General features: G+C 34.5%; 1 protein-coding gene across 1 annotated transcript; it reads left to right on the forward strand.

The window, feature by feature from the left end:
• The first annotated feature begins 1,844 nt into the window (after window positions 1-1,844).
• Window positions 1,845-24,813, forward strand: LOC138307100 (serine/threonine-protein kinase PAK 1-like). Its single transcript, XM_069247731.1, has 14 exons — window positions 1,845-1,983; window positions 7,046-7,131; window positions 9,985-10,067; window positions 11,788-11,897; window positions 12,208-12,370; window positions 14,205-14,260; window positions 14,737-14,853; window positions 15,384-15,556; window positions 16,047-16,233; window positions 16,688-16,780; window positions 17,243-17,342; window positions 19,033-19,129; window positions 19,602-19,701; window positions 24,769-24,813. Exons 2-14 carry the CDS (start codon window positions 7,067-7,069, stop codon window positions 24,811-24,813), a joined length of 1,389 nt encoding a protein of 462 aa, XP_069103832.1. The 5' UTR covers window positions 1,845-1,983; window positions 7,046-7,066.
• The last annotated feature ends 973 nt before the right edge of the window (window positions 24,814-25,786 follow it).

Consider the following 25,786-nt stretch of genomic DNA (forward strand, 5'->3'; position numbering starts at 1 on the left):
TCTTAATATATACCGTACCGCTCACAAGACGTCAAATTCACAACTTGTGGACTTGACGTATAAATTCCCTTCAGAAAGACCTTCATATTATTATGTAAAAAAAGAATGATCGATCAGAATTTGATATTTTATATAGTTCAGTTTTATTCCCTAGTAGGTAAGTGATTTAAAATAAGTACGATAAAATGCAAAGAAACGTTTTATAATGGTTTTTTTAATCATTACTTTGCTCCATTAGCATTAATAGGCATCAATTGTAGCTCTAAAGACGACACCATTTTTTGTCTAAAAGTCTTTTGAGCTACAATATTGCAGCTACGGCCTATGGTGTCGTTCGCCGCCTAAACTCTGTCCATTTTGTTACTGTTGCCCTGAAGATCTGACTCAATTTCACGAACAGTTCTTTTAATTAATTGTAGTTCTTGTTCTGTGTTGTCCATTCTACTAGTCAAATTGCTAAGTTTTTTTTTATTTATTTTGTCCAATGTGCTTGTATTTTTCTCAATTATCGTCAGCCTTTTGATAACTTCACCCATCATATCTATCATTCGTTGTGTTTGTGTTTCGGGATTATCATCGTTATATCATCCCTACATTCGGATAGAATTTCTGATGTTGACTTTTTCCCGGCCATATTTACTGGAGGTACTGCTCTATATATGTGCGTGAACAGGTGAGTATATAGGTGAGTGCTATGTGCTCGTCAAACACAGATAAGTCCACTATGGCTATAAATAAATAGCACGGGTCCTATACTGTAACTAGTGAACGTATCAATTCTTAATTTAGAAATAAAGGTGTACTTTATTAACACAAAGACTTGCTATGTTTTAAGTTAGAGATAAGCCGAAAACTGTACAATATGTGGGAGAGAGAACAGATCTCGGCTTTGACGGGCCTCGATACAGTTCTCTCTCCCACATATTGTACAGTTTTCGACTTATCTCCATAACATATTTTCATGCTTTCTAAAATCATATCAGTCATTATTAGTCATATCAAACCATGATATGATGTTTAAATTTTGTATTGAATACACAAGTCAAGAGAAAATGTCTGTAAACCGGGGATCCCTCTAGATCTGCCGTTGACAAAGAAGGAGATTCCAATTTCTGGATACATTGTATATGTTTCTGATTCAAATGTAAACGAGTGGGTCGGTGTGGTTTCTTTTTCTTCTAGACTCATAGGTTTGAGTGCATTTATATATGTGTTTTTTTTATATATATCTAGATAAAAACAGGCCGTGTATATTATTATGGGAGGTTGTGTCTTGCCAGCTCGGCCCAGCTGGGTGACCGGGAATTGTCCATGCAAGGCTCCTGAGCTAGATATGTTGGTAATGAGTTCCACTTGATGATGGCGCGAGGGGAGAATGAATATTTGCAAGGATTTATAAGTTTTTTTATACGTCCTTGATATTTGTAAAGGTTTTTGTTAGAAGGTATCTTATTTCATCTGTGATCGCCCCTTGTTCTCCTGTCGCCTGATGTTATATGTTTGTACATGTACATAGTACAAGTGTTTAGAGCTGTAAAAATTTCCACATCGGGGACCCGGGTTCGAATCCTGGTCGGGGCACTCGACAGGAATGTGTATTTCCCTGTTCTTCTATATCAGTAATGCTAATATACGCTGTACATGTCTAAACTGTTTCAAGTTACAAACCGTTTTCTTTTGTCTTGATCTTGTCGCAATCCGATCGATAAACAGAAATTTATGAACAGGATATGACATGGTAATATAGAATAGTATGCAAATTACATTCAAAATTTAGGATTGACACAGGAACAAAGTATAACTTTGTTTGATATATATTAGTCATTTCCACTTTGCCTCTCACATCTCGAACAGGTGCGCGCTGCACGAGAACATAACGAGATTTGGAATCCATCTTGGAAGTTTGTGGTTGTAATGTCAGTGTTTTAACGTATTTACTGATGGCATCTTATTAGGACTTGGATCCAGACAATAACTTGGGGTGTAAGTATATTTATTCTAGACGATATTTACTTCCGAGAATCATCGATAAATCTATATTCGCTGTCAAACGAGCTGTTGAGGTTGAGAATACATGTCTGTGAATTAGACAGATCATATTCACCGGTACGTTTTTGATCATCAAAATAAACAAAACGATGCTTGTTTATTTAGGTGGACATGTGTCGTCGTGGGATTGTTTTATATTTTCTCTTCGGCTTGTTAATATTATTTAGTAATATTGTGTTCGCGCAATCATGTGTGACTAATTGTACATACAGTATATAAGAACAATAAATGATTCGTGCATCTTTTGTTCATGTGGTGACATCATTGGTGCACTTGTCTCTGTCTCGAAAAAAAAGCTAAAAATGACAAGTTAGACAAACATCGATCACTAGTGAACCAAACTGGTTATTGTAAAAAAAAAGATTGAAGACTCTGTAAAAGGCCTATTAGTCATATTTATACAAATCCAATCACTAACTTTATACTATATATACATGATCTTTATCGTTATCATTGTAAATGAATGTTGATATAGGCATATATATATATATATATATATATGTATAATTTACTGCCTTGGCTTGTCAGAATCAATTAACTGTTTGGTCCATTTATATATATATATATATAGGGTTCCCCTATACCATATTACCCATAATTAAGTTAAATTAACGCCTCACCTTATAAGCGCCCTTCGATCCCCTACTCGGGAAATGGAGTTAAAGTTGTATAAATGCCCCTACATCCTGTGGATTTGATGATGTTTGCCAACATGTGATCATTGTGATGCCTCTAACATAAGCATTGTATTCTATTAGCTTGCAAGTGTTTTACATGTGATTCGTGACATAATAATGTGTCTCAAAGGTTAAAGGCCCACTACATTTCTGGAGCAAAATTTAAAGGTTTCTTAAAACATTAATAACAAAAGAAAATATATATCGATGGCTTAAGATGAGGTTACAACACCAAACATATGCAAGATTTCCTGACTAATGTACGATAACAGTGGAGATTCATTTCGCTGTTTTGTCGTCTGGCGCAGTGATAGTCAACTACCGAGCGGCCTTTAGGACGACGGCGGGAAACATAAAACGACCCGCGTTATGAAAATTAACATTTTATTTATTCTAATTAAACAGTTCTGAAGGTGATGATAAGTGTGCTAGTAAACGTATAGTTTATAAATCCTCCGACTCTACAAAATTATTGATCTCGTTTTACATTCCTATTTCAAAAAGTAAAAGCCGTTTCGGAAAGGCAGTGGCCCTTTAAAAAGCATAATTTGCATGTTTACTATAACAGATTAATGTGTCATGATCGAGTACAGAAAGATTTCAAATATTGCTGACAGTTTTTCGTCCACAAGTAACAAACGCCCCCTATGTTACAATTTTTAAGCGCTCTGGGTACTAATTATGATAATTGTGGTTTGGACAATTGTATTCGAGGCTTGTACTAATTAATCATGGGAACTATGGAAAAAAGATTATAAGGTTTGGATATTGATACCTGATACCAATACAGGATCGTTACTTGTTAGCTCGCCTATTCAAAGAATAGGGGGAGCTAATGTTGTCACCCCGGCGTCGGCGTCAGCGTCCCATTTCACGTTGAAAGTTTTTGAGCAAGTTTCTGTTTTGTCTATTGTTTAAGCTTAAGTCATCATAAATGTTTATGATTTTATTTTCCTAATGTGTATGGATGCTGAACGTGATAATACAACCAATTTGGGGCCCTTTAGGGGGTTTTTGAGTCTGTTAATTTGTCATATTTCTATGTTTAAATAGTAAATACTTGAAAATCAACTTCTTCTGAATAGGCGAGCTTTGCTGTTCTCCAACAGCTCTTGTTCTAAAATATACTGGTATATATCTGCTTTAAAAAGTATGACTCAATACTCTTATCGGTATTTGAAAAAGATATATAAACGCATGGTTTAGTCAGGAAATTCAACATGTAAAAGAGACTAAATGAAATTTGTAAGAACATGATATTTAAGTCTTGGGATTCTGTTTTAAAATGAAAAGTCTGCACAATAACATGTGCATGAACAATGTTATATCAAATGAAATCTGTATGTACTCATGTTAGACAAACAGTAGATTTCTTCAAAAGTATCAGTATCGGTATCGTTAAAACATCAGTATCGTTTTGTTGATACTGGTATAGTAAAATCAGAAGAATCGTGCATGTGCCGCTCATCGAGTAACCCAGTTTCATGTCTGTGCTTCATGAAGCATGCATATACCATGCATTTCAGAAGAGTTTTAAACAACACAATATGTACAATAATACTTAGTTTTACTTGCATGCATAATTAATTATATACAGATCAACACAAGTAACACAAACGGATTTAGAGTTGGCATTATGTATTATTGATGAATCAGTTTTAAAAGATTTTAACATTGATGATCGGATGTAATCGTTATCTGTTATTAGTCAGTGTCGACCATTACCAACCAATTTTCTGTTATTAATCGTTTAGTCTATTGTTACATAATATTTTTTAGATATGTTAGTTAGGTCTTTTTTTTTTTAACAAAATATATTAATCTTGACAATTTATTAATATTATCATTCATAAAGTATCAACTTTGGATGGAATTGGAGCAATGTAAACCTTCATACTCTTGCACAAGTTTATTGATAAATTTCTTGCTTTCAGTTGCTTATCATTTTGTATGTATATATATATAGTGTCTAACTGCATGATGAGTCCTGAATACATTACACTATTATATATATATCTATAGCATCAGCGTATCTAACACTACTATAATGTAACTTTAAAAGTATGAAACATACTCAATCAGAAAAATACTATTAACAGATAAATTTTCTGATAAAAACAAAATGTATATAGCTAAATAAGAGTAACAATGGCATATAGTTGTAAACTCCAGTATATCTCTAATTATATTAAAATAAATTAATTATACGAAAATGAAAAATATATAGACCATCAATCGGTTTTTCCGTTTTTGAAAATGATATTAAATGTTGATGTCATAATCAATCATTGGAAATCAATTACATTTACGGTTAGATATTGATTATGGTTCACATAATACAGAACTAGCACAGGGACTTGACAAACGCAATACAATAGTAAACTTGGGTTACATATATATATTTAAAAAATGTTCTATTCTATTCAGCCAGATAAATGACAGTTGCTGATCTTCGAAATTTAACATTTAAGCTATATCTTGCTCAATTTATGGGGGTGCTAGAGGAGTCCTGCAGGACCCATACTTTTCTTGTGGGATTCAATTATTAATTATCATTATAATGATGGAACTTAGTAAACAAATACTATATAAATTAATGCATAATATATACTCACCCAAATTTAAGTTGGGCAAGACAAGTCTATATACCATGCTGTAATACTTGATTATATAGATGTTTTATGAAGATATGAATACAGCCAATTTAGATGCAACATGCATGTGTATGCCAGAGATTTACAAAGATAGGGGGATTTCCATCTATGTAATGTTTCTACTAAAAAAAATAATGTACTCAAACTTAATACCCAAATCCCATCATCTTCTTTAAAAACCCTGAATTTCTCCCATAATATAATGCAAGAGAATTATTTGTAAATATAAGGAGTAGTGTATGTAGGTGTGGATATGAGATTTGGCAGTCTATAGTATATTTAGACACAGGGAGCTGGCAGATCACTGATAACACATCAATACTCTGAGTCATGCCTTCAGCTTAGGCCAGTCCTGCATGACCTTCAACACTAGCTGCTCTCTCTTGTTGTGTCTGCAGCAGACAGTAGCTAGGCCATCAGTCAGAAAACTTGTCTGCAGATCTTTCTGGATTCAATTTGCATTCCTCCAACTTTCTTACAAGCAGGCTAAATGTGCATGCATATATATAGGATATATACAAGTGTAGCTCTATCCATTTTCGTATGCACCATATGCATATGTATGATATAAGAGTGATGGTAACCTTAATTTAACTATAGTTGTCTAAATTACTGAATTAAAATTAAGGTTGAGGGTCATAGCATAGTCATATATATTTCATTTACCTATTATAAGGTTTTATTACCACATACAATGTACCCGGGTATATTATATATATAATGTTTTGTATTTCTTTTATTAATAATATTATTAATATTTGTATGAATTTAACATCTTGTGATTTTGAATTATTGAATTAGTGCTACAGAATATATAAACTCTCAATTATTTGCCATTAAATTTGTATTTCCTTAGGCTATAAATTTACTAAGATCAGAATTAAATACACTGCAATTTTTCCCATCAAGTAGCGATATAGCTAAAAGATACCTTTGTGGTAGGCAGAGTTATCTCCTCATGGCATCAAGTATATATTAATGGTTGATGATATTTAGATGTAGGTATTTGTCATTATTTGTTTTTGAGGCTAAATGTCTTGTGCACATCCACCCCCATCGACCCAGATCGACCCCCATCCCCACCCTTCAGCTGGCTCTGCAAAAAAGTTATGGAATGGGGTCAATGGATTAAGGTCTAGCTAGCTAGCTGGTTGTCCATTTGTCTGCATGTTAGTCTTTAAGTGTCTGTCCTTCGGTCTGTAGACACTCCTTAACTACTGAAACTTGGTGGTAATAATCTTGATACAGTGAAGATGTGTGTAATTTATATTGGAACTGCGTTTGAGGGTATACGTATCTTGTATGACAGTTTTAGTTTGTGATTAGGCCCCTCAGTAATGTTGTAAGAGAGTTTTCATGGTTTAAGTTGATCTTAGATAATGAAATATTACATGAAATACCAGCCTTGTAACATTAGTTTACTTTTCTTCTATTACATTTAGACTTGTAACATAACTTTTCTTCTTTTATGCATACAATTGATAAACATACTATATATTAATTTCACCACTCTTATTCAACTCATGGAGTGTTGCTATTGTAAAGTAATAAAAGCCTTAGATCTAAAGATAACAACTCTTAATTCAGAGTTTTAGGTTTGCGTGTGCGGGTTTTCAACAAGACAAATTAATAGTTTTATGTATATACAAACTTATTCTTTTACAGAAAAGTAGTGTTTGAGGCACAATGTCTGACTCGTTTGACGAGATGGAGAAGCCCCCTGCCCCACCGGTCAGACACACAAGTACAAGGTGAGTATAGTAAATAGAAAAAAGTATCTAAGACACATACTGGTTTATGATAATCTATCACCTGTATATAAATATACTAAAACATTCTCGATATATAGCACATAGAAAGTTAACTGATGCAATGCTTGAACAATATTGAGGTTTAATAAATTGCAGAGTACAGAGCTAAATTTAGATAGATCAGTTATGTATATAGAACACAGGAGACTTCCAGTTTGTATATATATATGTGGACAAACTTTTTTATCAGAATTCATAAAGACCATCTAGAACTGACACAGAAGCATTAATATAAGCTAAACGAGCATTTAAATTCTTTGTTAGTTAAAAATCTTTACTTTTACTTTTGGATGTTTTTTTTACACACAATCTATATCTATATATACATATGTATACATATAATATGTATGGATATATAAAACCTATAATCACAGCAGGACTTGTATGTGCTTGACCAGCAGGACTTGTACATATGTGCGTGAATTTATCAAGAGTATTCATGAAGTTACTCAAATATGTATTGAAAGTAATCCAAGTCACAAGCACACATACATATATATATATGTAACAGTCTGCATCTGTTTGTGGTGGTAGCAAGGTACATATCACTAATACAATATATCTTACTACCAGATGTCAAGTGGCATAGGGTAGGAGAGAGGGGGGCATTTTATTTCATCACATCATAAACCTGTGCCAGATGTTTCTGTTATCAAATGGGTGATGAAAATACCAAATTACAGGGTGATTTCATGTACAACACACACTGTGTACTTCCTACTGCACTACGTACCAGCTCTAGAACCAGGGGAGATAAGAACACAGATTCTGTGGTATAGATGACTGACTTTTATATCTATTCCACTTTCCTACATCTATGTTCAGCTATTTATATATGGACCTAACGTTTTGTGATAACATCAAATCGAATAAAAAAAAAAAGAAAGACTTTTCTAAATTTAATAGAAGATATGTTCGGGTCATTTTCTTTTAATAACATTGGGTAACACTTGTGATAGTTTCCTTTGTGTTGTAATTATATATATGGCAGCAGAAAGAGGAAAACAGAATGTACATAACATGTTTTAAAATCTTATTCCATCATGTCTGAATTAAGGAGCAAACACTTTATAGCTGTAGCAGTTTATCAAGGCTGTAGCTGAGTTAGAGTTGCTGTTGATTATAAGACTATAAGTACATTGTTTTTGCACAATTCGAATGTAATGACTACACATATATGTGAAGTGTCTTCATTTTTGATTATTATATACAATTGCACTTATTGGGTTGAATACGGTAACTAATTAAATTTAGATTGAACAATTATCATACATGGATATTGTTTATTATATACATGTATTGGTCTAGATCTATTTGATGAAGGTTATACATGTATATAAACTTCTGCAGTAACAAACAAAAAGCTATGAGTTTATCATGTGTAAAAGTTAGGTGAACAGCTATTTATGTTGCACTGCTTTTCAGACAGGGTTCGTTGGGGAGTGTCTTATCTTTCATCATTTAAAACATTTGTGGAATTCAATGCCCCACTGCTCCTCTGTAGCAGGTCAACAGTAGTACTATATACACAGACTTATGTTATATTACGTCTGTGAAAATGTACCGGAATCAAAACAAGGCTGTGTGATGTCAATAGAAATGTTTTAATCACATGTGTGTATACACTTAAAGATTTTGTACCACACCAGTTTGTTCTGTCTATGCTTGTATTAACTATGATGTTTTATGATCATTACCATAAATGATATTTTAGATAATTAGTAGAAAATTTTGTGATATTTTTTTCTTTCTCTCTTTATAAGACTATAATTTGTATGTATAAGGCCAGTTTTGTCCATAGAGAAGGTACAGTAGTAAAACCCATATGAAGAATACAGCATGGAAATACAGTTAGTCATATGGTTATAATCCTCAAGTTTGTATATCATTTCACTTAATCATAAAACTAATAATGGTTGGTGATACTGTGTATATATAAAGCCTGTACACATGTGTACGTACGTGTGTGGGTAATAAATGTGCAGGTACATGTGTGGGTATTAAATGTGTAGGTACATGTGTGGGTATATTAATTATGTGTATGTACATGTGTGGGTATTAAATGTGAACGTACATGTGTGGGTATTAAATGTGAACGTACATGTGTGGGTATTACATGTGTACGTACATGTGTGGGTATTACAGGTGTACGTACATGTGTTGGTATTACATGTGTACGTACAATAAAAAAATGTACATGTGTGGGTATTACATGTGTAGGTACATGTGTGGGTACATATTAAATGTATGTAAGTACATGATACATAGAATGAATTGCTGTGTGTTCAATGTACAATAATTTTGGTCCCATTTCCTGAAGTATCAGTATGTGTACCATGTTACAGTATTATATATATACACATGTAATATAAGGTTACTGCATTATGATTTGACTCAGTATATCTAGAGCTAAAAATAGAGAGCAGAGGTCAGCTTCATTTAGGTGCATGTGTAAAAAAAAGCCATTATTTCAGGTTCATAAATCAATACATGTATTGTGATATAACAAGCTTTGTAGTACATAAATGAACCACATTGATATTTTTGTCCAATGAAAACAATATTGACACAGTAAATACTGTATATAAATACACTGCAATTCATGTTTTAGGCTAAATGATTGCATCAAATTTTAGAAAGTTCCTTACTGATTTCTCTCTTTTCATCCCAAAGCAGCCTTCAGACTACTTGTTGCTATATGTAACTTAATTAATAAGAGTCTTTGGTGGTCTATAGCTGTATCAAATTTCTCTTGTTGAAGTTCTTCAATTATTTTTGTTATTTCTATTTCAGAGATGCTCATAACATGGAACACAAACCGCTTCCCAAAGAGCCCGACAGTAAGGAGGAGAGAAAAAAAGTCAAAACACCAAAGAGTAAGCAAGAGAGAATCTATTCCGTCTACTCTATGCATAATATATTTTAAGAGTTATCTGCTCTTGCATGTAGGTATTGGTTGTGATGTACATATGTTTGTGATCACAACATAATTGTTTTCAGAGAAAACAATGGGAGTTTTGCCACAAATTAAAGATGTCACAATCAAGTGAATCAATACCTACCCACAGTGAAATATAACTTGTCAATACCTACAATACCCACAAGGGAGATAACTCTGTAATGTGCAAAGACAGAATAGATCTGTATTCTTCCACAACTATTGAAAGGTCTGTTTGTTTGATTTTGTGATTAAAACCTTACATGTTTGTGTTATGTTTCTCCCATACTTAAAATAAAAAAAGATGATGGCATGGAGTTTTACTTGTTTAGAAATATATTCATTATTGCCATCATCCAAGGAAGGTCATTATGTGACAAAATAATTTCATTAACATTTATTATGAGCCACATGTGATAATGACATCATGTTTTTGTCTACACATGCTATCTTTGGTAGTGTCCTTCTATAATCCAGTTGATTTATCAATGTAAAATAAATGAAGTTTATTATTAATCCAGTTGACAATTATTAACAGATGCATGCATTTGTCTTAGAAATTGAGAATAAATGGGAGAAATGCATGCAGCAAATTAAAGCAATTCCAAACATTCAATAGATCTAGATAGTAGTTCAGCCATTAATGAAATACTTTGTAGAGGTTTTGAATAAGCATTTGAAAAGTAAAATGCTACTAGCGCATACTATATTTAATTTTATAATGTCCCTGTGCATTATATATCTATATACTTAGTATTTGTAAGACATATTTACCTTTTATCAAACGGCCAGGGTTGTGTCTGTACTTTGTCACACATCTTGTCGAATGGCTGCACAGGAAGTCAAACTTTGTGAACGTTAATTGTACACCTACTATAGAAATACTTGTGTGTGATTCATGTGACTTCCTGTCGAGGGATTATGGGTAGTAGGGTTGAAGGGGATGAGGAAAGAGTGATACAAAACTTAATCGGAGAAAAGGATGATGGACAGATTTTGTCACTGTCGCATCGGTGGAAGGCTCGTTCCTGAAACATGTTGAACATAAGTCTCAGTGTTTTGAGCTTTAAGTTTGGATATGGCAGAAACTATTCATTGGAGGAGAGGATCACATTGATTTGAGGAAACCTGTCTGTGTATAATTCTATATTGTATGAAAGATAGATATCATATCTACAAATCTGTTCTCAGGATTAAATTGTACATAGTTCTCGGATTGCTGTTTGAGGATTTGTGACATACTTTGAAAAGTTGTTAGAAGAGTTTTCACCTGTCCCAAGTATTGAGACACTAGGTCAAACTGGAGTGTATCTAATAGCTTATGATATAAGTGACAGTATCACACCCTTCAACTCAACTCACTCAATTGGAATCCGCCTGATAATGTCGTCATGGAAGCGATCCAGTGGTGGCTCTGGTCAAGGGTCAAGGTCGAGTGGCTCAAGTCAAGGGTCAAGGTCGAGTGGCTCAGGTCAGGGGTCATGGCAGTCTGCCCTGAGCAGTACGTTACGTCGAATGAGTGGTGGACATAAGGGTTGGTACCATAGTTGGTTTTAACACTCGAGTAAATAGAAATTGACCTCTGAATCCATACATGAAAGATAATTAGTGTTTCAGCAAAACAAATTTATTTACCTAAATGTGTGTATTGTTTACAGGTAGCAAGGTAGCCAAACTGAAAGATATGGAGAAGCCAGTTATATCGCCCCCATCTAATTTTGAACATACAGTGCATGTGGGCTTTGATGCACACACAGGAGAGTTCACAGTAAGTAGTTTGTCTTTTTGTGGCTTACCAGTACTCCTTCTGAGGAGTAGAAATTCAATGTGACATTGTTGATTGGCATTGGAATTTTTCCCAGCTAAGAGATTAAATGTCGCTATGTCACATTTGGTTTAGTTGTGTCCTGCATTTATGTCTGGAGCAGTGACATATATACCATAAAAAAATTCATATTTCATACGCCAAATAACAACCTTGAAAATGTATTTACCTGTAAAGTGTCCATATGAATATATTGGGTTAAATTCGGTAAATATAAGCTATTGATATAAATAAGACATTTTTTTGCTTACAGGGGATGCCAGAGTCTTGGGCAAAACTGCTGTCAAATTCAAATATATCAATCACAGAGCAAAAGAAAAATCCACAGGCTGTGCTAGATGTCCTCAACTACTACGAAACCTCAACAAAGACAGAGGAGTCGCGCCACAAGTACATGACTAACGTCAAACCACCGAGTAAGTTAAAATCCTAATGTTAGAAGATTGTAGTTTCATTGTACAGATAATTTATGATGACCTAGCTACTTGCAGATTTCCAATATTCAGGATACAGAGGATCTTACATGAGTGGCTATGTAATATGAAATTTTTCAAACAAGTTCAATAATTTGATATGCCCCGAGCCACGATTGTGCACGAGTGGCATATCAAATTATTTAACGATTTTGATAAATTTTACATCACATAGTCATGAGTGTAAGATTCTTTTTATAACGTATCTTTTGTTAATAGAAATATAAATGATTAGTTTTGTTCTATGTAAAACAGCAGAAATCCGGCTCAGATATGACATCAAAACTACATGTGACATCATAATAGTGTTATTACACATGTGTCTTACAATATTTTTGACATGGTTGTATGACATAGCTAGACTGGCCTGCATTTATGTGATAAATAAAAATACAAAATATTTTTGTTCTCTTCTTAAGAGTACCAGTTTGAAATATCTTTTTTCATCACTTGTAAAATTTGAGTACAGAAGACCCATGCTAATCTGGACAATGATAGTCCAGAAAGCTCACAATCTTAACGTAATTATTAGGGATTTTATTATGATTAGCTCACTGGAATCAAGCAGTCCTAAAAGTTCTTGAGTGGATAGTTTGTACTTGTGATTTAAGAGTTCAGATTATCTACAGTGTACTGTTATTGCTACTGTCATATGTCACTTCATTGTAATCAGGGATTATCATTCTACATAATTTAACTGTACACACATGCATGTTAGACAAGTCATCTCCACCTGTCTCTCATGCCTTACAAAAATATGACTTTCAATATCCCGGAAATGACGCAAAAATTATAAAAAGAAAAAAAAATCATTACTCTTTCATATAATAGAGCTCCCCAATGAGGAAACAATACTATGACGGTTGATCCTAAGATTCTAACCTTGGCAGTCTTCAAATATTTGCCTGGGAAATAATATGTACCATTGTTTTGAAATAAGAAAAAATAGTTTGAAAAAAAGCCATATCAAATAGATGAAATAATGGCTTCTAATTCATATATGCCTCTCTTATGCCTTATATCCCCTGCCCTCCATAAAATATTATTTATATCCATTCTTTACTCATAGCAATTTCACAAACACATTCATCCCTGATCAAATTAACATTTACATCAAGGACAGAAAAAAATGAAAAGTCTTCCTTGCTTTTATATAATTACCCACTAGAGAAACAAAACAATCTGTTCATGTGTTGATTTCTTCTATAAAACAATGAGGTACCATCGATACAACACAACCATCTACCTCCTCAGTAATGTTCTGCATTTAGAAGAACATATTTGTTCTTTGTACGTGTATCTCACCGAAATATTACATCTAGAGGTGAGTCATAGCTAGTTTATAGCCGGACATTATGTAAACAATCTTGACACACAGTGTACAAGTGTATAATGTTATGTGGTTATGGTATGAAGATTACACATCAATAAAAAATCTGTTTACTTTCACCTATTAAAATTGTCCTAAATGATATAGGACATTTCATTCACTCTTAATTTCAAAATACAATGAAGTTGAATTTCAATATCCTGAAGTTGACAGGTTCACGATCATGATCAAATATGATGTTATCAAATGACCAAAGTGTTCCCAGTCAAAAGGCAGTGCAGTTTAGGGCTGATGACCCATGGAATATATCAAAATTAATAATGTACTTAAATAAAAATCAAAAACCATCTTAGAATTAAAAGTGTTTATGATAATAAGGTTCAATTATATAGATATTTTATAACATTTTTGTTATGATATTCTACAATTTTCATGTCACTTTTTCAGGTGCAGATTCTATGCATAATGCCCTGTCAGAGAAGCTCAACATTGTAGTGTCTATGGTAAAGAATTTAGTCTCCTCTTCCTTATACTGTAATTATCATGAGATATGGCTAAAGAAGTAATGTTAATATAGAGGTGTATTAACCGATGTAATTACATAATAAAAAAGCGAATTATATAAAAGTCTTATTGAATAATTCTTTCATTACTTTGATTTACCAATACATGTAATTAATATAGCTGTATAGTTACTTGAATATTATTTCCACCTTTCACAGAAAAATGATGGACAAATTTACAAGCAGTAACTTTACTGTAATAAAATTTTCTATGGAAATTGAATCAAAAAATAATAACTGTGTGTAAATGAAGACATGTGCACATATTACAATGGTACTTTTCATACATTTCTTATGGACAATTATTATTTTGATGAAACAATAGAAGAGTTTAATTAATTTTAAAGCAAAAAAAAAACAACCTCTGCTAAAAATCTTTTTATCTTTATCGATAAACTGAGCTTTGTTTGTTTCAGCAGCCTCCTTCCAAACCAGAGAATTCATCGCCACCCACGCCTGACGACGTCGAAGAAGAGGACAATGAGGCGCCCCCACCGCCGATCGCCACAAGACCGGACAAAACCAAATCTATAGTAAGTAGTACCTAGTATAAAAATCTGACAAGAAGCTGTTCAAATCGATTTTGCTCATCTGGTCAACCAGTTTATCCTGCATGATACTCATGCAATCTCCAGTTTGAGTAAGACTGCGGTACCCAGGTGGTTAAGATGTCCCGAAATATTTCCATAAAACTTCCACCTAAGGATAGCTAGTTCAAATCCTATGTGAGGCAGTTGCCAGGTACTGACTGCTAGTCCATGGTTATTGGCCTGGTTGTCCTCCACCTTCTTATTCTATAGCTGGCATGTCCTGACATGAACCTAGATATTAACAAGACGTTAAACTAATCAAACTAAAGCAAATTAAGTGAGGTGAAGAATAAAATGTGTAGCATTACAATGACAAGGGAAATCATCAATACAACATACATGCACCTGTAAACATAGCTAATGTATATGTTGATGACATCATTAAACCCTGGTTTATTATACTCAAGATACAAATATTATCCAGATTTTACTGTGTTTGTTCTGTGTTTCATTGTAACTACATTTCTTCACAGTACACCAAACCTATAGAGGCAGATGAGAAACCAAACGGTGCAATATCTACAAAGAATGAGAAGCCAAAGAAGAAGAAAATGTCCGACGAGGAGATCTTAGAAAAATTACGAACAATTGTAACTATAGGAGATCCAAATAGGAAATATACAAAGATGGAAAAAATAGGTCAAGGGTAAGTCTGTCTACCTTAAAATAGGTCAAGGCCAAGTGATAATAGGTTAAGGTCGAGTTTTAATAGGTCACGAGTAAGTTTGTGTTCCTTAAAAGAAGGCCAAGGGTAAGTTTGTTAACTCAAAATTCTGATTGATTTTACATTGACAATATTTACAGAAAATTACTATCTCTCTGATTTAAAAAAAACCAAAGAGAAGTGTGCATAGTGCTTGTTTAGAAGGCTACATTAATCAAACTTTTTGTATGCCTTTTTCAATTATTTAAAACACAAAAAAAAGTATATGTATAGTGTAGACTATTCTCAACATTAGAGAAAGGAAGGGTAAAATTGTATTCACAGCAATATGGGACAACAGCAATATGGGAAAATACAGGATAATTAGTAAGAACAGATAACTATTTAATAATTCTCTTTTTTTTTTCTTTTTAATAATTCAATAAATCTTGTTGCTCTTTTAAAACTATAAATGATCGGGTTTTTTTCACAGAGCTTCTGGAACAGTATATATAGCAGTGGAGGTGGCCACAGGCCGGGAAATCGCCATCAAAACCATGAATCTCTCCCAACAGCCCAAAAAAGAGCTTATTATCAATGAAATTCTAGTCATGAGGGAAAACCAAAACCCAAATATTGTAAATTATTTGGACAGCTACTTAGTAGGGGAGGAACTTTGGGTGAGTTTTGATGACTTTTATTTTTATAGCTTGTTCCTTGATATTACAGTGGGAACATTAGGGACCACCTCTGTATAAGACCACTACAGTAAAATCTGCCTTAGAGACCACCTCGACCACCTTCTTAATAAGACCACTTTCTCAAGGGACCAAGAAAAAATGTCTTTATAGCCAAATGGTCTTTAAACACGGGCAAATTATGTTAAAATTGACAATTTTAAAGACATTTTTTCTTGGTCCCTTGTACTGTCTTTATGGACAAGCTTGACTGGACTCCAATTTACTTTTTACTCACAAGCACTTTCGATTGTAAATGTGTTTTATGATACATCTATTAATGACAATTACATTTTTCAATACCCGCTATTTTGTAAAATATTCATACAATTATACAAATAATACAGTATTAGTAAGAACTTTTTAATTATAGATTAAGGGTGATTTGTTTTGACAGGTTGTTATGGAGTATTTAGCTGGTGGTTCCTTAACTGATGTCGTCACGGAAACCTGTATGGATGAGGGACAGATTGCTGCCGTGGCAAGGGAGGTGAGACTAACCTGTATAATACAGTCCGGTGAACATCTCATATCAGCAACACAAAGTAATAGATGGTTACAGTAAAATTGTATATTGATCAGAAACATAGCATCTTGACCTTAAAATGTATTTGTACCATAATATCACAGAAGTCAAGAGCATTACAATACAATAGAATAAATATTTGTTTACTGTATTACATCAAATATTTACTGATATTTTCTGCTGTGGTTTATAGATTTCAAACTATTTTTGTAGATAAAAATGTTCATGGTTGGTCTTTAAAACAATGATAACAATAATATACAAAATATAGTTTGTTGTATTTATATTGGTACTTCCATAGCAACCCCACAAAGAAAAGGAACATTTCTACACACAGAACGTTTCATGTGATGGAGTATAGTTAGTTATCAGAAAATGATATAAATAATGAAGTGGAAGTAATATGTTTTGTACTTATGTTGTCAGTGTCTGCAAGCCTTGGAATTCCTTCATGAAAACCATGTGATCCACAGAGACATAAAAAGTGATAACATTCTTCTAGGCATGGACGGAAGTGTGAAATTAAGTAAGTTATCTCCCCTTTGTGTACATCCTTCAAGGCATGGGCGGAAGTGTGAAATTAAGTAAGTTATCTCCCCTTTCTAGATCTGTTCAAAAAATTTACCTTCCATTTATTTATATGGGGATGCTTGTTCCTTTCTCCAAATACCTTAAAATGATCAAAGGCATTTTTTTGCCTTCCCCTCAATTCCCTCCCTTGGCTAAACTTTCTGCTGCTAATGAGGTAAGTTGAATGATCTGCTGGCATTGAATTTGGCTAAGAAAAGCAATACAATTCAAATCGTTTTCTGGTACTTTTGATTATTTGGTGAATTTAAAAAAACTTGCATGTTGACTTTTACATGAATCTGGAAACCTTTAACTTGTTAAACTCAATAAGAGTTATTTCCCTTTATATGGAATATGTCAATTTGTAGTTTGATTATCCCCCTTGTGTCTATAGTTAGTCATTTAAGTGCATTATTTTGCATAGAATTTTTCAAAAAGAAAATTCCAAAAGTAATCTATTTAAAATGAAGTGTGTTTGGGGGCATTTAGGAAAATAATCAAGCATTGATGTTACTATATTTATCCCCCGCTTTCTCCGAAAACGGGGGATATTAATTTAGGTTTGTCCATCTGTCTGTCTGCCTGCCTGCAGCTGTAACACTTCATTTCCGTGCAATAAGTGTAACAAATGTTAACTGATATTCTTCAAACTTGGTGACAAGTTTAAATGATCGCGACCGTCGATGGACCTTTTTTAGGGGAGTTATGGCCATTTGAATTACTAAAAACATCATTTTCTGCCATTTCTGTGCAATAAGTGTAACAAATGTAAAACCGATTTTCTTCAAACTTAGAAACAGGGTGAAACGCCTTAAGGACTCGGCCAAATTTGATCGGGACTTTCAATGGACCTTATTTAGCGGAGTTATGGCCCTTTCCTTAAATGAAAACAAGTCAGTTTTTGCCACTTCCGTACAATAACTGTAATGAATATTTACTCAATTTTCTTCAAACATGGTAACAAGGTTGAAATCCTTAAGTGCCTGGCCAGGTTCGATCAACTCTTTCAGCGGATGTTATTTATCAGAGTTAAGGCTCTTTAATTTACTACTAATGTCATTTTTCTGCAGTTTCTGTGTAATAACTAACAAATGTTAAAACTAATATTGTTAAAACTTGTGACAAAGTTAAATGCCTAACCTCAATAACGTTTACCTACAATATTTCCTGAAAGCAGGGGATTTTAAATTCCACAAATTGGCTTGTTTTAACTTCATAGGGGTCGGAAAGAAATTTTGTTTGCAAACTGTGTGAATTCGCGTAGTGGGATCTCATAAAAGTTTGCAAACAAAATTTATTTCATAACCTGATGAAGTTAAAAACTAGTTACAACAATGCTGAGGATCAATTTATCGGACTTCTTGATTACAAAAAATATGTTTAAATATACAATTTTATGGATTATTTTTTTTCTAAATCAATACGCAAAGTCGACGTCTCTATTGTGACGTCATGATTGCGTAAGATTTTCACGCCATTCACGGATTTTATCTCTATAGTATATGAAGCAAAAAGAATCTGCCAATCAGAGAGCTGGATTTAGTATGAAAATAAAGAAAAATTAATGATTTGGATGAAAAACTTTAAATTACCTCACGGTTTACAAGTACATGTATTACAACATTGTCTCATGTTTACTTTTGCAGCTGATTTTGGTTTCTGTGCCCAGCTGTCGGCTGAACAAAGTAACAGGATTACTATGGTGGGCACACCCTACTGGATGGCTCCAGAGGTGGTAACTAGGTAAGGTCACATGGATAGAGATTACAAAGAGCTGAATTATAGATGCATTATAAATCATGTAATATTTCAGGAATCTTTATGTTATAAGATACCAAGACAGTTTTTATTACAGGAAATTTAAATGGGCAGAAAACTACACTAGGCATAAAGATAGAATTTTAGGGTACTATTTAGTGTAAAAAGTAAGATTTAAAGGGTTTTAATCAATTTGCTATCATAAGATGCAATGGTAAAGACTATTTTCCAACACATTTCCTTAAAATGTGTGCAAAATTGGGGAAAAAAACTTTCACTTTTCAATGTGGCAAAATTGATTAAATATGGTAAGAATACTCTTTTACTTAAATATGATTACATGCAGAAATCTATACAATGTGTAGTTGTGCAACATTTGATTTGATATCATGGTATCTCCAAAGTTTGATAATGTATCTACAAATTACTAACTTGTTACATTTTTGCCTTTCCACAGAAAACAATATGGTCCTAAAGTTGACATATGGAGTTTGGGGATTATGGCAATAGAGATGATAGAAGGAGAGCCTCCCTATCTCAACGAGAATCCTCTAAGGGTAGGTAGCTGTAGAGCTATTCTGGAAATATATCTACCCAGCCATGGGGCTCAGTATATAACATACAGAATCCTCTAAGGGTAGGTAGCTATAGAGCTATTCTGGTAATATATCTACCCAGCCATGGGGCTCAGTATATAACATACAGAATCCTCTAAGGGTAGGTAGCTATAGAGCTATTCTGGTAATATATCTACCCAGCCATGGGGCTCAGTATATAACATACAGAATCCTGTAAGGTTAGGTAACTATAGAGCTATTCTGGTAATATATCTACCCAGCCATGGGGCTCAGTATATAACATACAGAATCCTCTAAAGGTAGGTAGCTATAGAGCTATTCTGGTAATATGGTAATATATCTACCCAGCCATGGGGCTCAGTATATAACATACAGAATCCTCTAAGGGTAGGTAGCTATAGAGCTATTCTGGTAATATATCTACCCAGCCATGGGGCTCAGTATATAACATACAGAATCCTCTAAGGGTAGGTAGCTATAGAGCTATTCTGGTAATATATCTACCCAGCCATGGGGCTCAGTATATAACATACAGAATCCTCTAAGGGTAGGTAGCTATAGAGCTATTCTGGTAATATGTCTACCCAGCCATGGGGCTCAGTATATAACATACAGAATCCTCTAAGGGTAGGTAGCTATAGAGCTATTCTGGTAATATGTCTACCCAGCCATGGGGCTCAGTATATAACATACAGAATCCTCTAAGGGGAGGTAGCTATAGAGCTATTCTGGTAATATGGTAATATATCTACCCAGCTATGGGGCTCAGTATATAACATACAGAATCCTCTAAGGGGAGGTAGCTATAGAGCTATTCTGGTAATATGGTAATATATCTACCCAGCTATGGGGCTCAGTATATAGCATACAGAATCCTGTAAGGGTAGGTAGCTAAAGGGCTATTCTGGGAATATGGTAATATATCTACCCAGCCATGGGGCTCAGTATATAACATACAGAATCCTCTAAGGGGAGGTAGCTATAGAGCTATTCTGGTAATATGGTAATATATCTACCCAGCCATGGGGCTCAGTATATAACATACAGAATCCTCTAAGGGGAGGTAGCTATAGAGCTATTCTGGTAATATGGTAATATATCTACCCAGCCATGGGGCTCAGTATATAACATACAGAATCCTCTAAGGGGAGGTAGCTATAGAGCTATTCTGGTAATATGGTAATATATCTACCCAGCCATGGGGCTCAGTATATAACATACAGAATCCTCTAAGGGGAGGTAGCTATAGAGCTATTCTGGTAATATGGTAATATATCTACCCAGCCATGGGGCTCAGTATATAACATACAGAATCCTCTAAGGGTAGGTAGCTATAGAGCTATTCTACTTCTATTACAGCTACTTCCAGTAATATATCTCAAAACCCAGCTTATTTTGGGGAACATATCATGATCTCTTATATTTCATGGCCAGAATCCTCTAAGGGGCGAGGAAGCTACAAAGCTAGTTGTAATGCGTATTTGCCAGAAACATACTCAATCCTGTTCCAGTCCTTATCAATTTTTTTTAAGTAAGGGCTGCATTTCTCAAGGTAGCTATAGAGCTATTCTTAGGTTGATATTATAACAGCTTCCTTGTTCAGACCAGTCATTGTTAAAAAATCTAATCAGCGTATTTTCTCAGAAAGTAAAATCTCTGCAACTAAACTAAGGAGCCTTGAAGAAAGGTATGTACGTGGTAGCAACATAAAAGTAGCTATTTCTTAAATTAAGATTGGACAAGTTAGGTAATCTTTATAAAGTAAGATAACCCAGCATAATGGATTAAAGCTCAGTAATAATAACATACAGAATCCTCTAATGGGAGGTAAGCTATTAGAGGCTATTCTGGTCAAATATGTGGTAATCCTAGCCATGAATCAGGCTGCCACGGCGGCTCAGAAAGGACACTAGCTAAGTAGTGTAATAACACTAGGTCAATTGTAAAATGTGTCCATTCTAAGGGAACAAGGTCAATGTAACGTAGAGTAATTCAGGAAGGGATCACTAAGTGTCCATGTAAGTAATGTTATTTCAGAAAGGCCACTAGGACAATGTAAATAGTGTAAATCAGAAGGGACACTAGGCCAATGTAAGTATTGAACATCAGAAAGGTCACTAGGGAGTCAATGTAAGTAAAGTGTCATCAGAAAGGGCACTAGGGCCAATGTAAGTAAGTGTAATTCAGAAGGGGGACACTAGGTCAATGTAGAGTAATGTAATTCAGAAAGGCCACTAGGTCAATGTAAGTAGGTATTGAAAGGACCTAGGTCAATGTAAGGACTCACCTAGGTCAATGTAAGTATTGTATACCTCAGAAAGGACAAATATCTACCCAGCTAGGGACAAGGCTGTAAGTAATGTACCCTCAGAAAGGACACTAGGTCAATGTAAGTATTAGAGTAACTGAGAAAAGGACATCTAGGTCAGTGTAAGTATAGTACCTCAGGAAAGGACACTAGGTCAATGTAAGTATTGTACCTCAGAAAGGACACTAGGTCAAATGTAAGTATTGTACCTCAGAAAGGACACCTAGGTCAATGTTAAGTAGTGTAACTCAGAAAGGACACTAGGTCAATGTAAGTAATGTAACTCAGAAAGGATACTACGGTCAATGTAAGGTAGTGTAACTCAGAAAAGGACACGGTAGGTCAATGTAAGTAGTGTAAATCAGAAAGGACACTAGGCCAATGTAAGTAGTGTAACTCAGAAAGGACACTAGGTCAATGTAAGTATTGTACCTCAGGAACTAGGACACTAGGTCAATTGTAAGTATTGTACCTCAGAAAGGAAACACTAGGGTCAATTAAGTAGTGTAAGGCCTCATGAATTTCAGATACTAGGACAAGGTCAATGTAATGTAACTCAGAACAGGAACAACTATGTCAAGTGTAAGTAGATGTAACTCAGAAAAGTTTGACACTAGGGTCAATGTAACGTATTGTAACTCAGAAAGGACACAGAGGAAAGGGTCAATGTAAGTAGTGTAAACAGAGAAAGGACACTAGGCCAATGTAAGTAGTGTAATTCAGAAAGGACACTAGGTCAATGTAAGTAATGTACATTCAGAAAACGAAAGGACACTAGGTCAATGTAAGTAGTGTAATTCAGAAAGGACACTAGGTCAATGTGGGACACAAGTAGTGTAATGTACCTCAGAAAAAGGACACTAGTCAATGTATATAGTGTAACTCAGAAAGGACAACACTAGGCAATGTAAGAATTTGTAAGTAGTGTCAATGTAAGTAGTGTAATTCAGAAAGGACATAAGGACATAAAGAAGGTCAATGTAAGTATGAAGTACCTCAGAAGTTCCAATGTAAGGACAGATAGGACACAGTCAATGTAAGTACAGTCAGAAAGGGCCACTAGTAATGTAGGACACTAGGTCAATGTAAGTAGTGTAACTATGAAAAGGACACTAGACCTCAGAAAGGATACTAGGTCGCAATAGTAAAGTAATGTAACTCAGAAAGGACACTAGGTCAATGTAAGTAGTGTAACTCAGAAAAGGACACTAGGCCAATGTAAGTAGTGTAACTCAGAAAGACACGTAGGTCAAACGTATTGTACCTAGTGACACTTGGTTCAATGTAAGTAGTGTAACTACTAGGTCTCAGAAAGGACACTAGGTCAATGTAAGTAGTGTAATTCAGAAAGGACACTAGGTCAATGTAAGTAGTGTACCTCAGAAGAAAGGACACTAGGCCAATGTAAGTAGTGTAATTTCAGACAGGTACACTAGGTCAATGTAAGTAAGTGTAACTCAGAAAGGACACTAGGCCAATGTAAGTAGTGTAACTCAGAAAGGACACTAGGTCAATGTAGAATTATGTAACTCAGAGAAAGGACAGGTCCCATAGGTCAATGTAAGTAGTGTAATTCAGAAAAGGACAGTTAGTGAAATTCATAAAGTGTCAAGCACAAAGGACACTAGGTCAATGTAAGTAATGTACCTCAGAAAGGACACTTGGTCAATGTACGTCTTAGTACCTCAGAAAGGACAATTTAGGTCAATGTAAGTAGTGTAACTCAGAAAGCAGAAAGGACACTAGGCCAATGTAAGTAAAGTACCTCAGAAAGGACACTAGGTCAATGTAAGTAGTGTAACTCAGAAAAGGACACTAGTCAATATAAGTATGTACCTCAGAAAGGAACACTAGGTTCAATGTAAGTAGTGTAACTCCAGAAAGGACACTAGGTCAATTGTACAGCTTGTGTAATGAGAAAGGACACTAGGTCAATGTAGTAGTGTAATCAGAAGGACACTCAGGAATGGTAAGTAGTGTAACTGAGAAAGGACACTAGGTCAATGTAAGTTAACGTGTAACTCAGAAAGGACACTAGGTCAATGTAAGTAGTGTAGACTCAGAAAAGGACACTAGGTCAATGTAAGTATATGTAACACAGAAAGATTGTCACACTAGGTCAATGTAAGTAGTGTAACTCAGAAAGAAAGGACCACTAGGTCAATGTAAGTGTTTGTAACTCAGAAAGGACACAAGGTCAATGTAAGCTAATGTAACTTTTAAGTATAACCAGAGAGGATGTCAGTACATAGCTCTAAAGATAATACTGATTCATCAAACAAAATTATTTTTGATTCTGTTTTCGAACATATCATCAACTCCCAAAAGGATACTAGATAATGTAATTTCTTCACACCCTAATGCCTGTCCCTTCTGCATTGCTCGGTAACTTAAGAATGTAACCAGGGGCAGTTGTAATGAAATATCTTGTCAGTTCTAAAACAAATCCTGTATTCATGGACACTAGGTCAATGTAAGTAGTGTAACTCAGGAAGGACACTAGGTCAATGTAAGTAGTGTAACTCAGAAAGGACACTAGGTCAATGTAAGTAGTGTAACTCAGAAAGGACACTAGGTCAATGTAAGTAGTGTAAGGAATATACCTCAGAAGGGTAGGTCAATGTAAGTAGTGTGTAACTCAGAAAGGACACTAGGTCAATGTAAGTAAGTGTTAGACATTACAAAACACATGTTAAGCCATTATCAATTTACTATAATCTTGTATTCAAATTTTACAGCATCCTTTTCTGCGTCTTGCAAAACCATTGGAAATCACTTCATGATTCATTGCATTAACTCAGGAAGGTCACTAGGTCAATATAAGTAGTGTAATTCAGAAAGGACACTAGGTCAATGTAAGTAGTGTAATTCAGAAAGGACACTAGGTCAATGTAAGTAATGTAACTAAGAAAGGACACTAGGCCAATGTAAGTAATGTAATTCAGAAAGGATACTAGGTCAATGTAAGTAGTGTAATTCAGAAAGGACACTAGGTCAATGTAAGTAATGTACCTCAGAAAGGACACTAGGTCAATGTAAGTAGTGTACCTCAGAAAGGACACTAGGTCAATGTAAGTAGGACTCAGAAAGGACACTAGGTCAATGTAAGTAGTGTAACTCAGAAAGGACACTAGGTCAATGTAAGTAATGTACCTCAGAAAGGACGCTAGGTCAATGTAAGTGATGGACCTCAGAAAGGATACTAGGCCAATGTAAGTAGTGTAACTGAGAAAGGACACTAGGTCAAATGTAAGTAATGTACCTCAGAAAGGACACTAGGTCAGTGTAAGTAATGTACCTCAGAAAGGACACTAGGCCAATGTATTGTAGTGTAACTCAGAAAGGACACTAGGCCAATGTATGTTGTACAGTGTAGTTCAAAAAGGATATAGGTCAATGTCAATGTATGTACAATGTAATTCAGAAAGGATATTAGGCCAATATTGTATTTTAGTGTGAATTGTCGAAAAATTGTGAAAATTAATCACGGGAAATAGTTTGAATTAAAAATCATAAAATTAAATTACCTTGAATTTTTTTTAGGACATAATAGCACCTGCAAAATAAGTTTGGTTTTAATACATTATATACACTGATAGATTCAGAACTTTTTAATATGCCTATATCTTGATCTTCAGTTCCTGGGAAATAGAGAAGAATTATCATGTAATTTTAAAATCGAGATATTTTATTCCCAACAGATAGCTGCTGACCAATGGTTTCTGACAGCAATTCTGTGATGATATAGAGTTCTCT

The sequence above is a fragment of the Argopecten irradians genome, chromosome 14 (genome assembly GCF_041381155.1).
Source record: "Argopecten irradians isolate NY chromosome 14, Ai_NY, whole genome shotgun sequence".
Lineage (NCBI taxonomy): Eukaryota > Metazoa > Mollusca > Bivalvia > Pectinida > Pectinidae > Argopecten > Argopecten irradians.